Source organism: Leptosomus discolor, chromosome 4 (genome assembly GCF_034619465.1).
Source record: "Leptosomus discolor isolate bLepDis1 chromosome 4, bLepDis1.hap2, whole genome shotgun sequence".
Classification (NCBI taxonomy): domain Eukaryota; kingdom Metazoa; phylum Chordata; class Aves; order Leptosomiformes; family Leptosomidae; genus Leptosomus; species Leptosomus discolor.
The window spans coordinates 16793216-16811566 of NC_141394.1; the positions used below are offsets into that span (position 1 = coordinate 16793216).

Here is an 18351-nt window from a genome sequence, read left to right on the forward strand (position 1 = left end):
TTTCAGTGTGTCCACAGAGCATTACAACAAGGTTGGCATACCTCAGGTTTTCTTCACATATGGATACTTTCTATAAAAAACTGAATGACGATATACTACAAACCTTAGAAAAGCCAAACTGCTGACTTAAATTTACACTTGAATAATCTGCATGGCAAGGGCAGAACACCTGCTTTCTGAGTTCATACTGCCATGCCCTCCATACTGAAGATGTCTAACACATGACTGTGGGAGAATACGACACATTCTCCTATCAGATTCTATATTAAGCTAATTTACTTAAAGACGACAAAGAAGCTTGTAACTACTGCTCAGTTCAAATAATGACTACAGAAAAAGAGTAGTGGGTACAAGTCTTGCACAATGCAGAAGAGACTGACACAGAACTCTTCTCTATGACGTTTCAATATTTGTGAAATGCTTTATAGACAAATGTCCCGAAGTTTGAGGCAACAGCTTAAATAGTGACGGAAAGAAACATATAAAAAGGTGAAGGTCTTGCCCAAAGCTGCTCCCAAAGTCACTTCTTTAGACACAGCTTGCTCTTCTGTTCATACCATAAAATTATCCATGTATAAAAAACATTTTTGGCTTTAAGGGAAGAAGCTTGGTATGAAGGGATGAAGACATGTCATCATTCCATTAATTCAATTCACTTGTTTGCTGCTCAGTGTCTGGTTAGAACTGTGCAAATAAAAAGCTCTATCACTACATGTTCTTTTTCTTTGTGTTATATTATGAAAGAGCCAAATCAGTTACAAGAGGAATAAGTAGTGATCTATACAGGCAAGATGTGGAGGGGGAATGTAAACTGTATTGTGCTTGCCACAAGATAAAAATCTAGTTGTGTAAAAGCTGAAAATTTCACCCCTCTAATTTCACTAACTTTGCAGACATGAGCCATGTCCACTATAGAAAGATCCTCGGGACTGATAGCAACCTACAGCAGTAATTAAAAAAAAAAAAAAAAAAAAAAAAAAAAGAGCCCTATACACAGTACAAATTATGTGGCACGAAAATATAAGGTATTTTTGTAACTAAAAATGAGGAATTCATAGCTAAGACACATTCCAATTGGAGGCATATGAAAGTGGTTAAAGGAGGGAGGAAGAGAAATAAAATTTCCAGGTAAGTGAACATAAAAATCATTTCTGTTGTGTCTCAAAGCTACATTTTCAAAATAGTATTTACATCTAGAACAGCAGCTTGAAGGACTTTACTTCTTAAATATACACATTAAAATTCATTTTCTGCTAGGTCAATCATCATGATTACTAGGCCAGATACAGACACAATGCTTCTCATGGGTCTTCCAAGCTGCTAGTCATTAGATCTTAACCCTTCAGGAGGGCATTTCCAATCGTCAGTTCCCTCAGAGCAAGTTGTACTACTTGAGCACTACCTAGAGATAACAGCCACCAGTCCTCAGGTTCTTGGGCTCCGCAACAGATGGATGAGTCTTTTCAAGACAGAGAACACAATGCAGCTCTCAAACCATATTATCCTTTCCTACCTAGGTTCAAAGTTTTGCTCTAGGCCCTCAGCAAAGCTCATCTGAACAGAAGACCAAGTTCCTACACACGAGATTCAAGGCTGTAACACAGACATTTCCCTAGTTCATTACATTAACTACACAAAAACTTGAGTTCAATGTCTGGAGCTTAGCCTCATTCCTCCACAAAACACAGCAAAGCACTGCAGTGAGAGGAGAGAAACAGGTGCCAACAATAGATTTTCATGCTTGACTAGCTAGTTCCCTGTCCCTCAAGCAGGGCAGCCTTCCCCCTCAGGTGCAACCCTACAGAATCCCACAGGAAAAGCAGTAATGGTGTTGGTAGACACACATATGTGTTTTGTAAAAAACAAACAAAAAAACAAACAAAAAAAAAACACCACAAAACCAAAACAAAAATGTCCATGGGACAGAGGAGTGTTTGCAGATTCTTTTTTTCTTTTTAGCATTACATTATTTGACTTTACTAGGAGTAAAAGAAATCACGAAAGATGCAACACATTGAGGTAGTTTTATTTCTTTTAGTAAAGATGCTGAATCTGCTGGAACAAGGGAACGGCCAGGCAAGAGGCACAACAGAAATTTGAAACTGCATTTTGAAACGACAGAAAAGTATAAAGGAAAATGAGGCACAACAACAGTACAGCAATATTACCACTGAGGGAAAGTGTTTAAGAGCAAACTGGAAGAAAGTCAGCTTTGTTCCAGAAAGGCTTGCAGGCTGAAGAGCTGAACAGATAAAAGCTTTGGAGAAAGTAATTCGGCTTGTAACTGAGCTTGTCAGTTGGACCAGGCCTTTTCAACCAAGAGAGCATACAACTTGATATTTTAACAAGAGAAAAGTATTGACAATGTAAATTATACTGTTTTGTTCTCAGTGCACTGATGTGTTTCAAAGGCTGAAACTATGCGGTGTTCACAGTCTGTTAATCCACACAAACTACAAACCCAGCCCCATGACGAGTTTCTAAGAACAGTGACCTACTGCCAAAATGATATTTCAAAAAGTTTTTCTCAAGTCCTCAGTGACCTGGGAGCATGCTCCCTCCACCTGTTTGCAAGATAATGGGATTTTTTTTTTGAATAAGCATTTTCTAAGCAACCACATTTTCATCTATATCTGCTACAAGTTTCCTTATCAAACTCTTCTGTTGTTCCATAATACCTACATTCAAATATTATTAATATTTTTCAAAGCATGCAACTCTTTCTAAAGACTGACAAAATTACAGATTAAGATAAACAAGCAAAACTAAGGTGCTCTCCTGCTTGGGAAGAGAGGCCTGTTTTTGAGATTTGATACATTACAGTCTAATTTTTCTTAAGGCTGATACACTGCAAGTGCAACACAAGCTTCAGACTCTTCACCACGAATTCATTCATCACTTCTAAGCCCGCATGCATCAGCCTAATGGAGGAAATGGACAAATTTCAAAGCTAAAAAACACTCAGCAACAACAAAGTGGCTGAGAACTTACTCCTGGACACCACACACACTACAATGTCCTCCAAGGCCCAGGTCTGATACACAGTCCTGCTCAGTTTCACCCTGGATACTCAATTTTCCTTGCCAAATTAAACAAAGCTTTTTTTTTTTTTTTTCCCCCCCTTCAAGGACATGCAGTCCTGACCAGCCAGGTGCATATACAAAAGTTGGAGAGAAATAAGGGAAGCTGAAACAACCAAATCTATTGAGAAGCAAAGCCTTCTCTCTGACCTGCCTACTAAGCTGATAAGCCCCACCCGCCCAGTCCTCTGAACTAAAGAGGCAACAACAGGACATTTATTCAAAGGTGTGGGCAGTAGTAAAACAACAATTCATTTAATAACACTGTGCTTTTCCATCTCTGTGCATTTTTTCTTCCCTCCCACTGCTCCTTTCCCACAGAGGACAACTCCAGCATGAATGATTTACAGGAACTTCTGATTTGGCCTTGGCCTCTGATGGCCACATTTGCTTCTGAAGGCCTGGATGTTTTCTCTCTATTTTTATCCTGAAAGATAAGCAAACACACAGGCAGGAAAAGTACAAGGGAAGGAAACAAAAACAGAGTAGAAGAAGAAAAAAGGCATTCACAAAGAACAGCGTGGCTGCAAGAAGCTCCATCCATAGGTGCAAGTAGGTATGGAAAAATGACAACATAACGTTGAGGTTGTCTGACAAAAATTGCCAAAAATGTCTGTTTCAAAAAAGAATTCAGGATAGCACAAATGCAGCCACAGACTTCCCGTTCCAGTACCTTCTCTCCCAGTGAGATACCTAAACATGCACTTTGGATAGCAAGCATGCATCTACCACAGACGTATAACATGGGGCATTTTAAATTGCAGCCACCGTAGCAGCCCTCTCTTCTATCAAAGTTACACCCAGAGGGTACAACCTCCACAGGAGCTGCTGGGATGAAGCACATGTGCCCACCTCAACCCACTGCAAAATGTGAAGGCTTAGTTTAAACTTGGCAAAGAAGATGGGTTTGACTTAGCAACAAGACAGATTTTGGGTGCTGATTAAAACTGACAACCACAGTGGGTGGCAGCAACCACCAGCAGAGAGAGATGTTAAGTTTCCTGAACAGCAGTTTCTTAAACTATTCTGCCAATATGTGCCCAAGCTCATTTGATCCTATATTTTACATTCACTACCTGTTCCAGAAAAGCATTCAACTGATCAAAGTGTCTTAATTTGCCAACTCAAAAAGATGAAGACTTTTCAAAGATAATCAAAATACTGAGCATGCTGTAACATCTCAAGAACAACAGCAAATCTGGTCTGGAAACCCAGAAAAATGGCATTAGTCCCAAAAGGCAACACCACCAAACATAACCAAGTCATAAAAATTATCTCAAAAAGCCACAACGCACCCTATCAAAACATTAAGCATACTGCCAAGATTCACACGCTGTGCACTATCTCCTTCAAAGAGCCAAGACTCTGTTTTTTTTAAATTAACATGTTAAGTGCTGCAGCAGTGACTGAAGTTGGTATTGTAAAAAAAAAAAAAGAAAAAAGCACTAAAGTCAATGTAAGCTATATACATTAATTACATACTGTTAAAAACAGCCAGGGAGGAGAAGTACTAGGATGCAGCTCCCCTGTGCGGTTCCAAAACATGTTTCCAAGCACTCCTGTCCAAAGGGAGGGCAGAGTACCTGGCCTGCACACTACTCCCCTTGCTGCACATCAAGGAAAAAAGAAGTAGCACTCCAGAGGAGGTCATCTCCCCTCTCTGCCCCCTTAGAAAAAAATCTATACCAGTCAGAAAGAGGCATTCTGCCTTACTAAAGATTATGAAGTCGATTTTAGACTGACAAGAACTGGTATTGGTGTCATAAGCTCTGCTTGTTAAGATCTGCAAAACTTTTGCAATACAGAGCTGGCAAGCATGGGATAATTTTAGGAACAGCATACAACTGCAGCCTTAGCAGTGGGTTCATTTTTCCTTATTTAATTGCAAGCAGATGTTTGCACTTTACAGACTGTAGGGCAAATTCACCCTTTTTTCCAGCTCTTTAAGATGTATTCAGATTCCATAAAATTCAATATCACGAATCAATATTGAAGAAAAATATCAGGAAAAAACTTTCCACCATGATCTACCAGACAACGCCTCTAAAAATTACAAACCATATTACTTATTTCTATTGTTTTTGTCTGGAAGACTGACAATGACACTAATCACTGATGTCCTCTTCAATGACTGCTTACACAGCTTATCCAAAGCTGAAAAAAGACATATTTCTGCCGAACAATTAAAACAATCACTTCATTCAACAACGGCCTGACACATCTCTTATCACTGAGAAAATCCACATAAATTCATGAAAATTCCTATTTTCTGTAATTCTATCTTCTAGCTCACTAGTACAATGCTCTGCTTTTAATATAGACAAAAAAAAATGAACAGTGGAACAGGTACAGGACAAAGAAGGTAATGGAGCTAGTTAGTAATCCAAGCTGAAAAGACGTGATTCAAGATGACAAACTGGCATCCTCCACAGAATGAGCTTGACACTTTTTATAGCTACTGACACAATAATGAATGCTTTCCTTCGGGTGGAGCTAAATGCACTGTTCTGCAGAGTATTTTCCTAAAAGAAAGCACTTCTCTGATCCTTATACAGAAGCAACTTCATCTACAAGCAGAGAAAAAAAAAAAAGGTACTGTCTCAGTTAATTAGGCTCTAGCTGTGACAATTATCTTGAAGGGAAGGGAAAAGCAACATTCTATTATTCTATTGTTAGAAGCAGGGAAGGCTGTATCAGATGGGCCCCAAAGTACCTGTTTGCCTTAGTTTTCTAATGTTTCCATTATTGTGCTGATTTCCAATAGAAAGGTGGGTTTTTTAAAGGTATTTACTGCTCAGCAGCCTTTGCGATACAGGATCTAGAGCTGCCCTAGCAGTAATTTTTATCTAGCTGTGCCCTAGTAGAGTATATCTCAGAGTGTTCACTTAGAGTATTTATTTGCATACATTTGTTATCACACCTAAAGCATGCCTAGTAACAGAAATAAAGCTCATTTTTTAGGTACTAACTGAAAATTAAAATGGCTTTCTAAAATACTAAACACGAAGATTTATCTACATCTCTCACTGAATTCAAAGTGAATTAATCAAAGACAGAGTCCTAACTAATCACTGCTGATTTAGGAAACTTTGCACATGAGTTCAACTGAGGCCCTCTTGCAGTATTCCTCACTCCCCTCCCTTGTTAAGCAAGAATGACACTAGTTTTACCCAGTCTTCAGATTCTTTCTAAATCCTTAGTGAATGTCCATTTCTTTTCTAGAAGTTATTAATGAGTCCTGTATCAACTGTTTTACCTTACTTCTTTGCCACATACTGGAGTATCAGCGGAATATTTTTTGTTGCAGAAAATTCTTAAGAGCTTGACAGCTGGCGCACATTATATGTTCAACTAAGTAGTTTCATAAATGCAGATTATACTAAGGAAAGCTTTAAAAAATGGACAATCAGTGCTTAAGGAAAAAAAACATCATGGCTGAAGTGATCCGAGTGGCTTTTACACTGTGTTATTATGTGGATTACAACAACCTTTTGCGGTTACATAATAACATCCATGCTGGGTCAGACCAAAAGCCTACCTAGACCAGTATCTGAGGTGTCAACCACCACCACATGCTAAGAGAAATGCCAAGAAAAAGAACAGGAGTTTGGGCAACTCAGATGTCAGACTGCGCCTTGGGTTTGGATTAGGTTCTTCAGCTGACTTGTTAAGAAATATTCAGCCTATCTACTAGGTTGGAGATGGGATTAAGAATGGCTTTATTCCCATTGCCAACAAGATTTCCTGTCTGCTTAATTTCTTGATGGCAAACTTGTAAATGACCAGTGACTAATAACACCTCAGAGAAAAGAGAATTCATTCTTCCCCCCTGCCTCACAAATGCAGAAATACACCCTGGAGCAAACCAGCATTCTTCAGGAACAATTATCAGTAACTCATTATATTCCAACAAACTCTTTCTACAGACAAAAGAAATTTGGGGGTTGTTTTGGATTCTGTCTGGAAGAGCACAAGGAGTAACTCTTCTGTAGAAAATATAAACCAAAAATAGCAATAACAAATAGTCACCAGAAGTCTGAGCACACTGCACTGCCTGCAGAGACCAGCACCAGGCTGCGAGGATGTCTGTTTTCTTCTGCTACTGCATCAAATACAACGGCCAAGACCTCACAGAACTGAGCTCACAACCTCAGGGTACAGGAGGAATTATCCTGCTCTCAGCCAAGAGACACAGCAATGTAATGAGAGACAGACCAGTGAAAACCGCACAATGGGACTAGGGGGTAGCCAGTTTCTCAGGGTGCAAGTGGAAGAAGGTGGCTGCTCTGCATTCTAGCACAAGTGACAAGAGTATTCCAACCCCTAACATTTTGTGATTCTGTAATTTCAGTACTGTGGTGCCCACGTGGCAGTAGATGGTCGTAACTTGATGAAAGGCTTCATGATGCATTTTAGCTGAAAGGCCCTCATGGGGCACCCTTCCCTGTCAAACTGTGTCTAGCCTTCCCTTAGGTGGGCACTGCATAAGGACCCATTGAAAGCCTCTCAGGGAACTCAACTTTTTTGTTTTCCTGGCTCCTCCATCTTCTGTCTTCATCAGCCCGTTACAAAGTCACTGCAGTCGGCCCAAACGGAATTCTGCTCTGATCTAAGCCTATATCCAAGAATGGGGAAGCTCTGCTGTCAGGCACATGGAACAGCAGTGAGCACGCACGCACAAGTATCCTTTGCAAACCCCCCATGAGATGCCCAGGGCCAAAACCTATACTCGGTGCTGACTCTTCCTACTCCACTCTGAGGTCTCATTAAAAAGTGGTAGCTCCTGCTGTGCATTTACAGAAAAGTCTCGCCTCCAAAACAGTATTTTCAAGAACGCCAAACAAATCTCACACCCATGGCAATAGTCCAAGAGTTGGACCAACATAGGGAGAAGAATTCAGAAGCAAATATGTACTATTTACCAGTATGTTCTTCAGCTTCCAACAATCTGCATCTCAGAGTCTTTAAGAGCTCAGACCTGAACCTCTCAAGTTTCTTCACGTTTCAGAATAAGGATTCTCCGATCAGGCACCTTTTAAATTCAGTTTCTCTCAACAGAAGAACAACTAACTCCATCCAGAAGTTCTTTATAAACTATTTTGATCCTCACTTCTGAACTGAAATCCCCTGAGAAATATTGCATTTCTAGTTTAAAAGGCATATGTGCATACTGCTTGCATTTACTGATCACTAACAGTGGAAAAAAATGTCTTTCTGTACTCCTTTTAAACATATTTAACCATCATAAGAAAAGAAAGAGCCACCTATTGTTTATTCATTCTTCCAACATTTAGCTCGAACTAGACAACTCAGTGATTCAAACAATTACACAGGAAACGAGACAGCTTTGAGTCAGTCTTGTTTATCTTTCTATCAGTTTTTTGAAACAACTGACACTTAGAAGCGTAAAGATTCATTTGAAGTAGGCTTCATACTGGAAAATCCACAATTTAAGAATGCAAAAGATCCTACTTTTCATCATTGTCGTCTTTTTTTCGGTTTTGGGTTTTTTTCTTTAAGCAGTATATTCCTGTACTAACAAAAATCAATTCTTGTGAGTTTTAGGTGGAAAATACACTCCCGCACAGCTGAGGAGACAAATGGAACGGAGCCAAAGAGAAGATCCACATCATGTTACTGCTTTGTCCTGCAAGCCACTGACAACTCCTGTGATTAGAGGGAGTGGTAGCAGCATCTGCTTCCCACCTCTCAAGAGGTAACCCAGCGCAGAAGCATCAAAGTCATTACAAGGCTGTCTGTCAAGCAGGAAGTAGGATCTATTCAACCACATCAGTTATTCACACCCAAAGAATCCTCACGACATTTCTTCTAAGTCACTGCTTTACAAGTGAAATAAGTAAAGCGCTGAGGGAGGGAAAATCAGGCCATCTTTATTGCTGTCACTTCATTTCCTACAAATTTAAGAACAACACTGCACCTACTACATTTTGTATTTTATAGCCCATTGAGAAAAGCTTATTATGCTCATGTATCAATTAAAACACACATAAATTTCATACTTTACCTGGTTCTAGAAACAGATAAATACTTTAGCTATTATTAAGATGACATTTTTTGTTCAAAAGACTAAAACAATTTTCCAAAAATTGTAACCATCTGTTGTCTAAGAGGCAGTCATCTAAGCTCTCCAAACGCCCTGTTTTATTATCACATTCTCTAGATTGCTGCAAGCCAGTCTTTGTGCTGTTTTGACAGATGCGAATAGCTAGCTCTGTGTCTAGACCACTTCTCGAGCTTGGTTTTTTGGAACAAATATTAATTCCATTTGGTTTCCTGACAGCAAATTAATCAGGTTCCTCAAAGATGCCAATATTTTCTTCTGAAAACACAAGGAGGACCAATACCCTAACCACTGGGGGTTTAATGGATTTTAACTCCTCGTGTTTCCTCCTGTTCATTTCATCTTTTAATGTCTGTTGAACAGTGGCGCTGCTTCACCAGCAGCAGAGGAAGACAACTGAGCTTCAAACCTGTCATGTAGGGCACTGTATAGGGGAGAGACAACCGCAGAAACCCGAAACGTGTGAGGAAGAATCTAACCTCTGTTTCCGCTTCTCAAACAAGTATGCTGAAGCCCAGATGTTTGTCAGAATAACACACGGCACCTAAACTCATGAAGAAAATTTCCGTCAGCTCAGAAGGGAAGGAATTGCTTCAACCCGAACACCAGGCAGGATCTCGGATAGCTTCTCTAAGTACTTCTCATGGGCTAGCCCTAAGTATTTCATCAAGCGCTCTCAGGCCAGGTGGCTCTGCTTGGCACGCTGACTCCCTTGGCTCCCACCACACACAGCGAAGCACGCAGAGCACTGCACAGCCAGCCCAAGTTATCAGCACAGGATTCTGCTGTGGATAGGAGGCTCATATGAGTTAGGGCTTTCCTCACCACAGTCAGCTCCACACTTTCAAATTAAGTTCTGCACGTGTAACAGTGCACGAGAAACCAAAGGTTCGGGGCAGTTGCCAAAATACTGTCTAGATGCTTGAGGTATAGAAGCGAGGTAGAATGATTTCCCTCTACTGTACTTAACCAAGTTTAGCAACACTTTTGTACTTTGCACGCCAAATTAAGACGATCTATACTGACAATTCAAGTCACAGATTTCAAATAATCCTCACGGAACACAATTTACAGTAACAGAATATTAACCGGCCAAAGAATAAGAACTACAAACAAGTGAAATTTGATATGGCATTTTCTACCTTTTTCTACCCAGGCACATTGAACAGAGACAAACCCAGGAAATTATGTTTCTTTAATTGCACAAAATTAGTTATCTCAGTTTTTAAAACCCTCACCATATCCAAGTAGCTACACTGCTCAAAGCATTGGCCAAACTCCTCTCAGCTTACTTTAAGGGAAGTATCTTGAAAGCCTGGCTCCCTGCCTTCAGAAGTTTTCCATGATAGCAAAGAGGCAGTACACTTCTGAGAACACAGTGCCAGAGCACTGTATAAGCGTTTTATTTGAATAATTGATACAGTCATTCATCCTACTAGATATTTAGGAGACTACACTACTACACCTTAAATGGAAGAAACTATATTACCACAATACTACACTAAGAACATTCGCTAACATGGTCATTCAAAGAATATAACACGATTCCCACCTAAACAGCATAGCTAACCATATATACGTATATATTCAACGACTAAAATGCAAGATTAAAAATACCATCACATTTTAAAAGGCCAACGATACAGAAGTGGTAACTAGTGCTGTCACCACAGAACTGTAAAGCTGATCCCTGAACATACCTAAAATTTTGACCAAGGTGTATTTTCAGCAGCCTCTTAACAGACTACAAACGCATCAACACGCACATCGTGGTGCTGAGATATGCAATTCACAGGCGCTCGGCTTGCAACGCACCGGTAAAACTCGAAACCGAGTCCTCTCAGCGGACTTACCACCGCAGCTCCCTGCGGGCTCGGCACCGCCAAACCCGTAAGCCAGGCCAAGAGACCGGGCAGCCGCAACGGGGGTTACCAGCAGCGGAGTTACCCGGCGCTGCTGCCGGCGCCACCGCCGCTATCCCGCATCGCCTCTCCACGGCGAAGGGCGCGGGCGGACCGATGTCCCCAAAGCGGCAGGTGGGGCACCCAGGGGAGAGGCTGCAGAACGCCAGGGCAGAACTCGCTGCAACAAAAGCAAGCGCCGCCGGCTCGAACCAGGCGAGCGGAGGCGAGGGCCGGGCCCCGAGCCACCCCCGCAGCGACCCGGCGGCTCCCCACGCACCCCTCCACTCACTTTTGGTCGCGGCGATCAGGTTTTTCCCATCCTTGAGCAACTCCTTGATAAACTTATTGGTCTTCTCCAGCTCGGCCTCGTGGGCTCTCACCCGCTCCCTGAACCAGGGGCTGTCCAGGTAGCAGTCGCTGAACTCCAGGGGCTGCAGCCCCATGGCTGCCGCCGCGCCGGGGCTCGCCTCCCCGCGAACCTCTCCCGGCTACACCACCGCAGCAGCAGCAGCAGCGACCTCCTCGGCAGCCGTGGGACAGCGGCCACTCCCGCAGCGGTGAGGGGCAGCCGCGGCCACAAAGAGAGACCGGCGGCAGCAGCAGCAGCAGCTCGCCCCGGCGCAGGGCTGGGCGCGGGCAAAGGCGAACGGAGCTGAGCGGAGCCGCCCTCCGCGCTGCGAGAGGCGGCGCGGCAGAGCCCTGCGCGGCTGAGGGGACGCCCCGCTCCCGGCAGCCCCGCCGCCACCGCCGGGCCACGCCCTGCCGAGCGGAGCGGCCTGCTCTGCCCTGCCCTGCCCTGCCGCGCCGGGGCCCGCCTCCCGCCCGCCCCTGCCTTCCCGCCCAGCGGCGGCGGTTACACAAGGAGGGGCGCCCGGGCCTGCTGGTGCGCGCTGTCGCAGGCAGAGTCGCCCGCTCGGGGTACGCGGGCAGGTGCTTCCCTGCCAGCCGCTGGGTCCCCCTGGGTGAAGCCCCCACCTTGGTTCGGGGGCGGACGCGTGGGCGGCGAGGCGGCCCGGCGAGTAGTGGCCCGGCAGGGGGCGGGCGCGGCGGCTCGTCGCAGCGGGCCGTGGGCTGCCTGCCCCCATCTGGCAGGGTGGGGAGGCGGCCGGGTTGGAGGTGGCGCGGGTGGGGATTCACTTCGCGGAACCGGCCGTGGGCTTTAGGGAGAGGCAGAGCAGGCCCCCGGTGGAAGGAAGCGCAAAGCGGCCGTGTGCGCTGTGCGGCGGCGGGCTGCCGGCAGGGGCGGCGGGCCGGCCGGCCCCTGGGCCCGGCCGCGACGAACGGGGTAAAGCAGACACAGCCTCACCGCTAGGTCTTCATTTAATAAGCGAATACAAGCCGTTCTCCTGAACAAGCGCTGCAGCAAGGGCGAGACCTTGAGAAGACCACTCCATGCCAAACGGTTTTGGTTAAGGATGTTGGGAAGCTCATGAAGAAAACAGAAAAGGCTTATGATTATGCTTGTATTTATAAGTTAGCTATAATTTCATGGGTTTAATGGTTTGTCAGCTGTGCAATTGATAGTGATGTGGTGGGACTTTTCTAGATGATTGGGGGTATCAATATTTTAATTGTGAATATATATCTAGATGTTTTCTTTGGGAGTACCTTCAATCTATTGCATTTTCTGCATTTTGGCACATTTAGGGTTAGTTCCCACTCCTTTTGAAGCAGTGAGCTTTGGTATGAATTTAAATGTGTTATTATCGGGCCCACAGTTAAGCCTAGTCTGCATTGGCCAGAGAAACAAAATAGAAGTGCCTTTTTCAGGTATATATTTTGAAGACTTGCACTAAAAAAAAAAAAAAAAAAAAAAAAAAAAAAGCTACTTCTATCACTCTTTTTGAAAATAGCACCAAATAGCACCTAATATTTCTAGAAATGACTGAGATGAAGACAGCTGGCAGTGTTACTATCAGCCTTCCTCTGTATGAGCCCAGGTGCTGACCTGCAGAAGGAACTAGGTGGGCACTTCAGGAATCTCATTTACAGTTACTCCTGTTTGTAGGACCAGTGTATCAGGTAGGATTCAATTTTGCAAAGGTTTTTTAATAACTCTCCACTTGAGAGTCTGCTTCAGAAACCAGACCGAGCTCAAGTGAGTAAGCACAGAATTTTGTGATCAAAAATATTGTTTGTTTACTTTGTCCTGTAGTTGTCTTCAGGATTAAAATTAGAATAATATTTTTCATGCTTGTTTGTAGTTACTGTAATTTTCCTATTATAATTCCACTGAAGTGTTGTAAAGTAATTGGGTTGCATCCATTGTGTGGAGCTGCTTGCATTCAAATTTTTTTAGAAAAGAAGAAAAAAATGTGAATGTTTAGCGTATCCCTGAGGGGTTTTAGCTGGCAAAACCCCACCAGGTCTAAAACTTAGATTTGTCCTACTATGACAGGCCCGTTAGGAGAAATTGGTCTACCTACCTCAATCATGTGAAGTAAAACTGTATTCCATTCTACTGCAGCTCAAAGGAGCAGCAGCAGTCCAACAGAAGTACATACATACACATTTTTCCCAGAATAAAAAGAGTTAACTTGTATTTACATAATAAAGCAAGGAAGCAAATTCACTATGGTGTTGATATTCTACACTGTTTATCCAGTATTGGTATCCAGACAACATACTGGATTCCTACCACCAAAATTATTAATTATCTTTTCCTAAACCTGACCTGCCAGTTCAAAACATTGTCGGACCCTGAAATGGCAGAATTATGATTTAAAAAAAAAAAAACCAACCCAAAACCCAAACCTGTGGTGGGAGACTGAGAACAAATAATAATCCATTCATTTAAATGGACAAAAATTACCTATCTAATAAGCAATAAAAGGAGTTCCACTTCCTTCACTAATTAAGGCTAAAAGTGTTTTTATATCAGCAGTTCAGAAAATTGTCCTCTCTTCTGCCATTCCCTAGTCAAGGTCATCAAATTTTACAGCCTTCTTGTAGCTTCTTTTAAGAGACTATGACATAGATGTGAAGCTCTGGCAACATCCTGTCCATACACTGTGCATTTATCTTTGCTTTCTTTATTTTCTCTTGACATTAGTTGCAAGCATGGCTTCAGGAAAATACCCTCTTCAAATCATTTTATACAACAGGCATACGCCAGCACAGAGTGTGTTTTGTTCCACCTTACCTTCCTTATGTTCTTGTCTGATCACTTCAGCATCCTGATTTTCACGAACAGCGGTGTTCTGATCTGTGGCTGATCGTGTACCCAGTCTGTACCTTATGGAGAGATGGGTTAGAAATCAGTGAATTTAACTTCCAGTTTTATGGACATTTTATTACAGGGCATTGGTAGCGGCTCTGATATGGCTGTGTTGAGTTGTTGAAAACATCGTTAGCAGCAAGATCCTTCCAAGGTATTGTAGTTTCTTCTCTTGTCTAAGTGCTTTTGGCTGTCTTAGGAGAAAAGTCATGGCATGGGTTTATACAAGGTTTATAGAGCTTACTTCTAACTCCCATCTTGTGCATGACTCTCATCACTGTTGGCTTACAAATGTTAGGGGCCTTATGCATATGGAGGCACCACTAGGCTGCATGCTCCCCCTCCTCTCATCCACCCAGAGCGCAAATAGAAACAGACTAATCTCTGACCACCCGTGATGCACACCAACATTATTTATTCTACTGTAAACCATCTTGATGATTATTATAGCAATCATGTAGATATCTGAAAAGATGGACATTCCTCTCTGGCACTCCTTTACCCAGCAAATTAGTTTAATATGCAGCTGTAGGCATTTTCAGTGTTGCAAACATTATATTCTTTGGGCATTTTTTTTTTGGAAGTGTTCCATCAAAAAGTTGTGAGTATGAGATTAAATATCTTTACTAGCCTTGGAAACAAACTGGCTCTAGCAAATTGCGAGGATTTTATACTATTTGGTCATCTTTTCCCCCAAATGGGTCAAATTAGAACACAGTACTACTTAATTTACACTTAAAAATAGGCACTATAAAGCATTTACGCTATCCATCTGGCACTTGCTCTGACCAAAAAAAAAAATATACAGCTGAACAAGTTTGGGCAATCATGGAGCTACAGAGATACTGGCTCTTTACAGTCCAACTCCTGTTACACCTCCCTGTCCACAGGTGATAATTGCCTGTACTTTTTATTTCTTCTCTCTCGCTCTCCATATCCCATAGGTGTTAGTATTTTCTTTTTTCCCCACACTACCATCCTCTAGCTGGGAAGCATAATTAAGCTAAATTCAGAGAAGCTTGTTACCCATCTGTAACTAATTTAAACTTCATAGCTTTTCTTTCAAAACTGAAGGGTTGGGTGCTGATACCAGTTGATTTAATCAGATATTACATCCTCCTTTAGAGCTTAGTTTATGTATAAAACATTTGATGCCTTCTGACACTAACATTTGCACACTCTTGTGGACTTCATCCAGCCCAAGTGCTTTACCAGTTCTTACTTTATGTTTTTCTAGCATGTCTTTTCTCACTCAGAAGCTGATTCTAGTGTCATTCAGGTTGCCAGTTATCAGGTTTTTTTCCTGTGTCACTTCTCACAAAATGTTTGTAGACTTCCCCCCTCTTACGATATTGGAGTAGTAATTAAGTTTCCTGTGGATTACAGTTTAGCTGCCACTGTGTTTCATTCAGACTCATGTTCCCCCTCCATATGTGCCATTTTCTTCTTGTTTAGAATGTTGGCCTGATATTTTTCAGTGATACTCATTTGTTTCTTAAAAGTGAAGGCATATACAATATCCTCAGCTGTAAAAGCCTGGAAGAGCTGCATTCGTGCTTTAGAGAAGGAAAGTAAAGATGAACAGCTTCCAAACATTTCATAATTGCTAAACAATGCCATGGCCTGTTCTTGTCCCAGAAGTAGGACAAGACTGAACTCTGCCTTTTTCAGAAAAGAACTGCACTCCAGGGCCCTGCATAAGGTTGTTCCCCAGAGCAGACAGCCTGCGAGGCTCCACAGAGAAAGAAAAGAAGGTAGGTGGGCATGGAAGGGAGTGAGTTAAGGGACTGGAGATGTGGAGCAAAGCTCTGAATTTTGCTGTTGGTGTACAGCAGTTGTTAATCAAAGGTCCAAGACAATGAGTACTCAAAACTAGGTGGTGTGAATGTTGTCAGCAACAGTCAGTCTTGGGACTTAACCAACAGTAGAATTAAAATTTTAAGTTTTAGGAATGCCATAACTACAGGACAGTCATAGGCAGTACCTAAACAGCATGCAGTTCTTAGACTGCATCTGGTAAAACATTTAAGTGGTAGTTCTTGTCTGTAGAGCAGGTCTGAACAGCATCGAATGGCAAGGGACTGGATTTAGTGTTGCTGTGGGTCACTTCTGTGTTTGTATGAGCTGAATTAACGAGCTTTAAAAAACTGGATGTGGATGGGGAAAGAACACGGACAATGAAAACACCTTTATTCCACATGTGCAAATAGATATGAAGAAATGGTAAAACTTTCTAGTCAATTCACTGTGTTTCACCTGCAAAGTAACAACCTAAACACATTAATAAATTGTTTAGAGAGTTTTGTCCGTACATTTCTCAAGCCTTTTACTTAGCAATAAAGTTATGAATTTTCTTTTAGTTGTGTAGTGCCTCCTTGTCACCTTTCAAAGCGTTAGCTTTTCTGTAATACCAGTTTCTGACGTTCCTTTTTTTTTTCCTGGTTCTTAAACATGTAATTCTCAGCTGTTCCTTTAAGCAAATCAAAGTTAAGTGGATGCCTACACCTTAAAACTGTAGAAACAAGCTTAGGGTGGGGGAACCTCTTGTCAGAAACTGAACAGAAGTAAAGATTAAACACAATGATTTTTTTTAATCTGGTTGCGCGCAATCCCGCTTCAGGGTCCCTGAACGCGTCCCTCAAGGAGACGCGCACCTCCCGCCCCTGGGGCGCAGGCGAGCGGGGCCCGGGCCTGCCGGCAGCGCTACAGGGAGCGGTTCCTCGGCGGGGGCAGAGCGCTGCGCGCCTGCCAGAGGGCGGCGCGGACCGCCCCCGCCTCGGGGCACCCCCGAGGCCGGGGGGGAGGCGGCCGGGCGGCCGCGGGGCACCCCCGAGGCCGGGGGGTAGGCGGCGGGCCGCCCCCTCCGGGCCGACAGCGTGGGAAGGCACTCGTAACCGGAAGCTTACGCCCAGCTCCGCGCCTGCCGCCCTGCGCATGCGTGGTGACTTCTGCCCGGCACTAAGATGGCGGCGGCCTGCAGCGTGGGAGTTGGCAGTGTGGGAGCCCCGTTCCGTGCTGAGCAGGTGATGGCTCCGAGGGCGTCCGGCGCCCTGGCCTGGCCGCAGGGGAAGCCCTTTACCCCACACCCCTGCTTTTGCTGCGCCGGGGCAGCGGCCCTGGGGCTTGGCCCGCGAGCGGGGCAGTGTCTGGGGGTGCTGCGGCCTGCGAAGTTGTCGGGCGGCACCGGGCTTCCCGCCGGTCGCAGCGGGCCCCCGCGTCCTCTCTGCCCCCGGGCTCCCAAATCCGTTTGCGGCAGACGAGTTTGCACGGTCTTCCATGGCTTTGCGTGCCCCTCTGTGAATTACTGGTGCGCACCTGAGACGTGGCCGGTGTTTGGTTTTGTTCCTGTTGCTTTTTAAGAAACAAGAAAAAAAGAAAAAGGCTAGTTGTGATGGTGCTGTATTTTTTGCAGTCCCTCTCCGTGTGACGTTTACTTTCTTCAGCTTTAGGAGACATCTGAAAATCCTGAAGGCGGTGTTAGGCCTTTTATGTAAGTAAAATTAAAAGTTGAAGTGGTAACCAAGGCAGTTATAAAATGCGCATATTGATTCTGTTAATTCTCTAACGTTTTCTTAGATGGAAAAATAGCCATGTTGCCTTGTGTAAAATAAACTGCTTCTTAACTCTTTTTCTGGGAGTCTGTGCTTTATGAACATACTGTTGTTGAAGTGGAAGCCTTTTAACCTGAAGATTTTGTGGTTGATTATGAAACTTAGGGGTGCGTGAACTTCCAGTGTGCAAAACTGTTTGATCAGAGACATGCTAAAATATGTATTACAAAAAAATCACTTTAAAAAGCGGGGAGGTGTTTCCAGGACCTGGTCTAACATAGATGTGATACATGCTTGAGTTTTGAATAGTGAACATGCATTTTAAAGTTGATGAAATTGTAAATGGCATAAAGATGAGCGTGTTTTTGAATGATTAGGGTTTGGGAGGAGGGAAGGTGTGTTTACAAATGCCAGGGAAACTTAAATTGTTGTTTGATCTATCAGCTTTGTGTGCCACCTTTTTGGCCTACAGTATACACAACTTTTTTTTTTTTTTTTTTTTTTTTTTTAGGAGGAC

At 43.3% G+C, this 18351-nt stretch overlaps 1 protein-coding gene across 2 annotated transcripts in view; it reads right to left on the bottom strand.

The window, feature by feature from the left end:
- ARHGAP10 (Rho GTPase activating protein 10) overlaps nt 1-11509 on the bottom strand; it is a 154544-nt gene extending 143035 nt beyond the window's left edge. For both annotated transcript variants that reach the window (XM_086464762.1, XM_086464761.1), the window contains exon 1: nt 11356-11509. In XM_086464762.1, coding sequence (XP_086320888.1) covers nt 11356-11509 — 154 coding nt within the window. The remainder of the gene's footprint in view (nt 1-11355) is intronic.
- Between the last annotated feature and the right edge of the window lie 6842 nt (nt 11510-18351).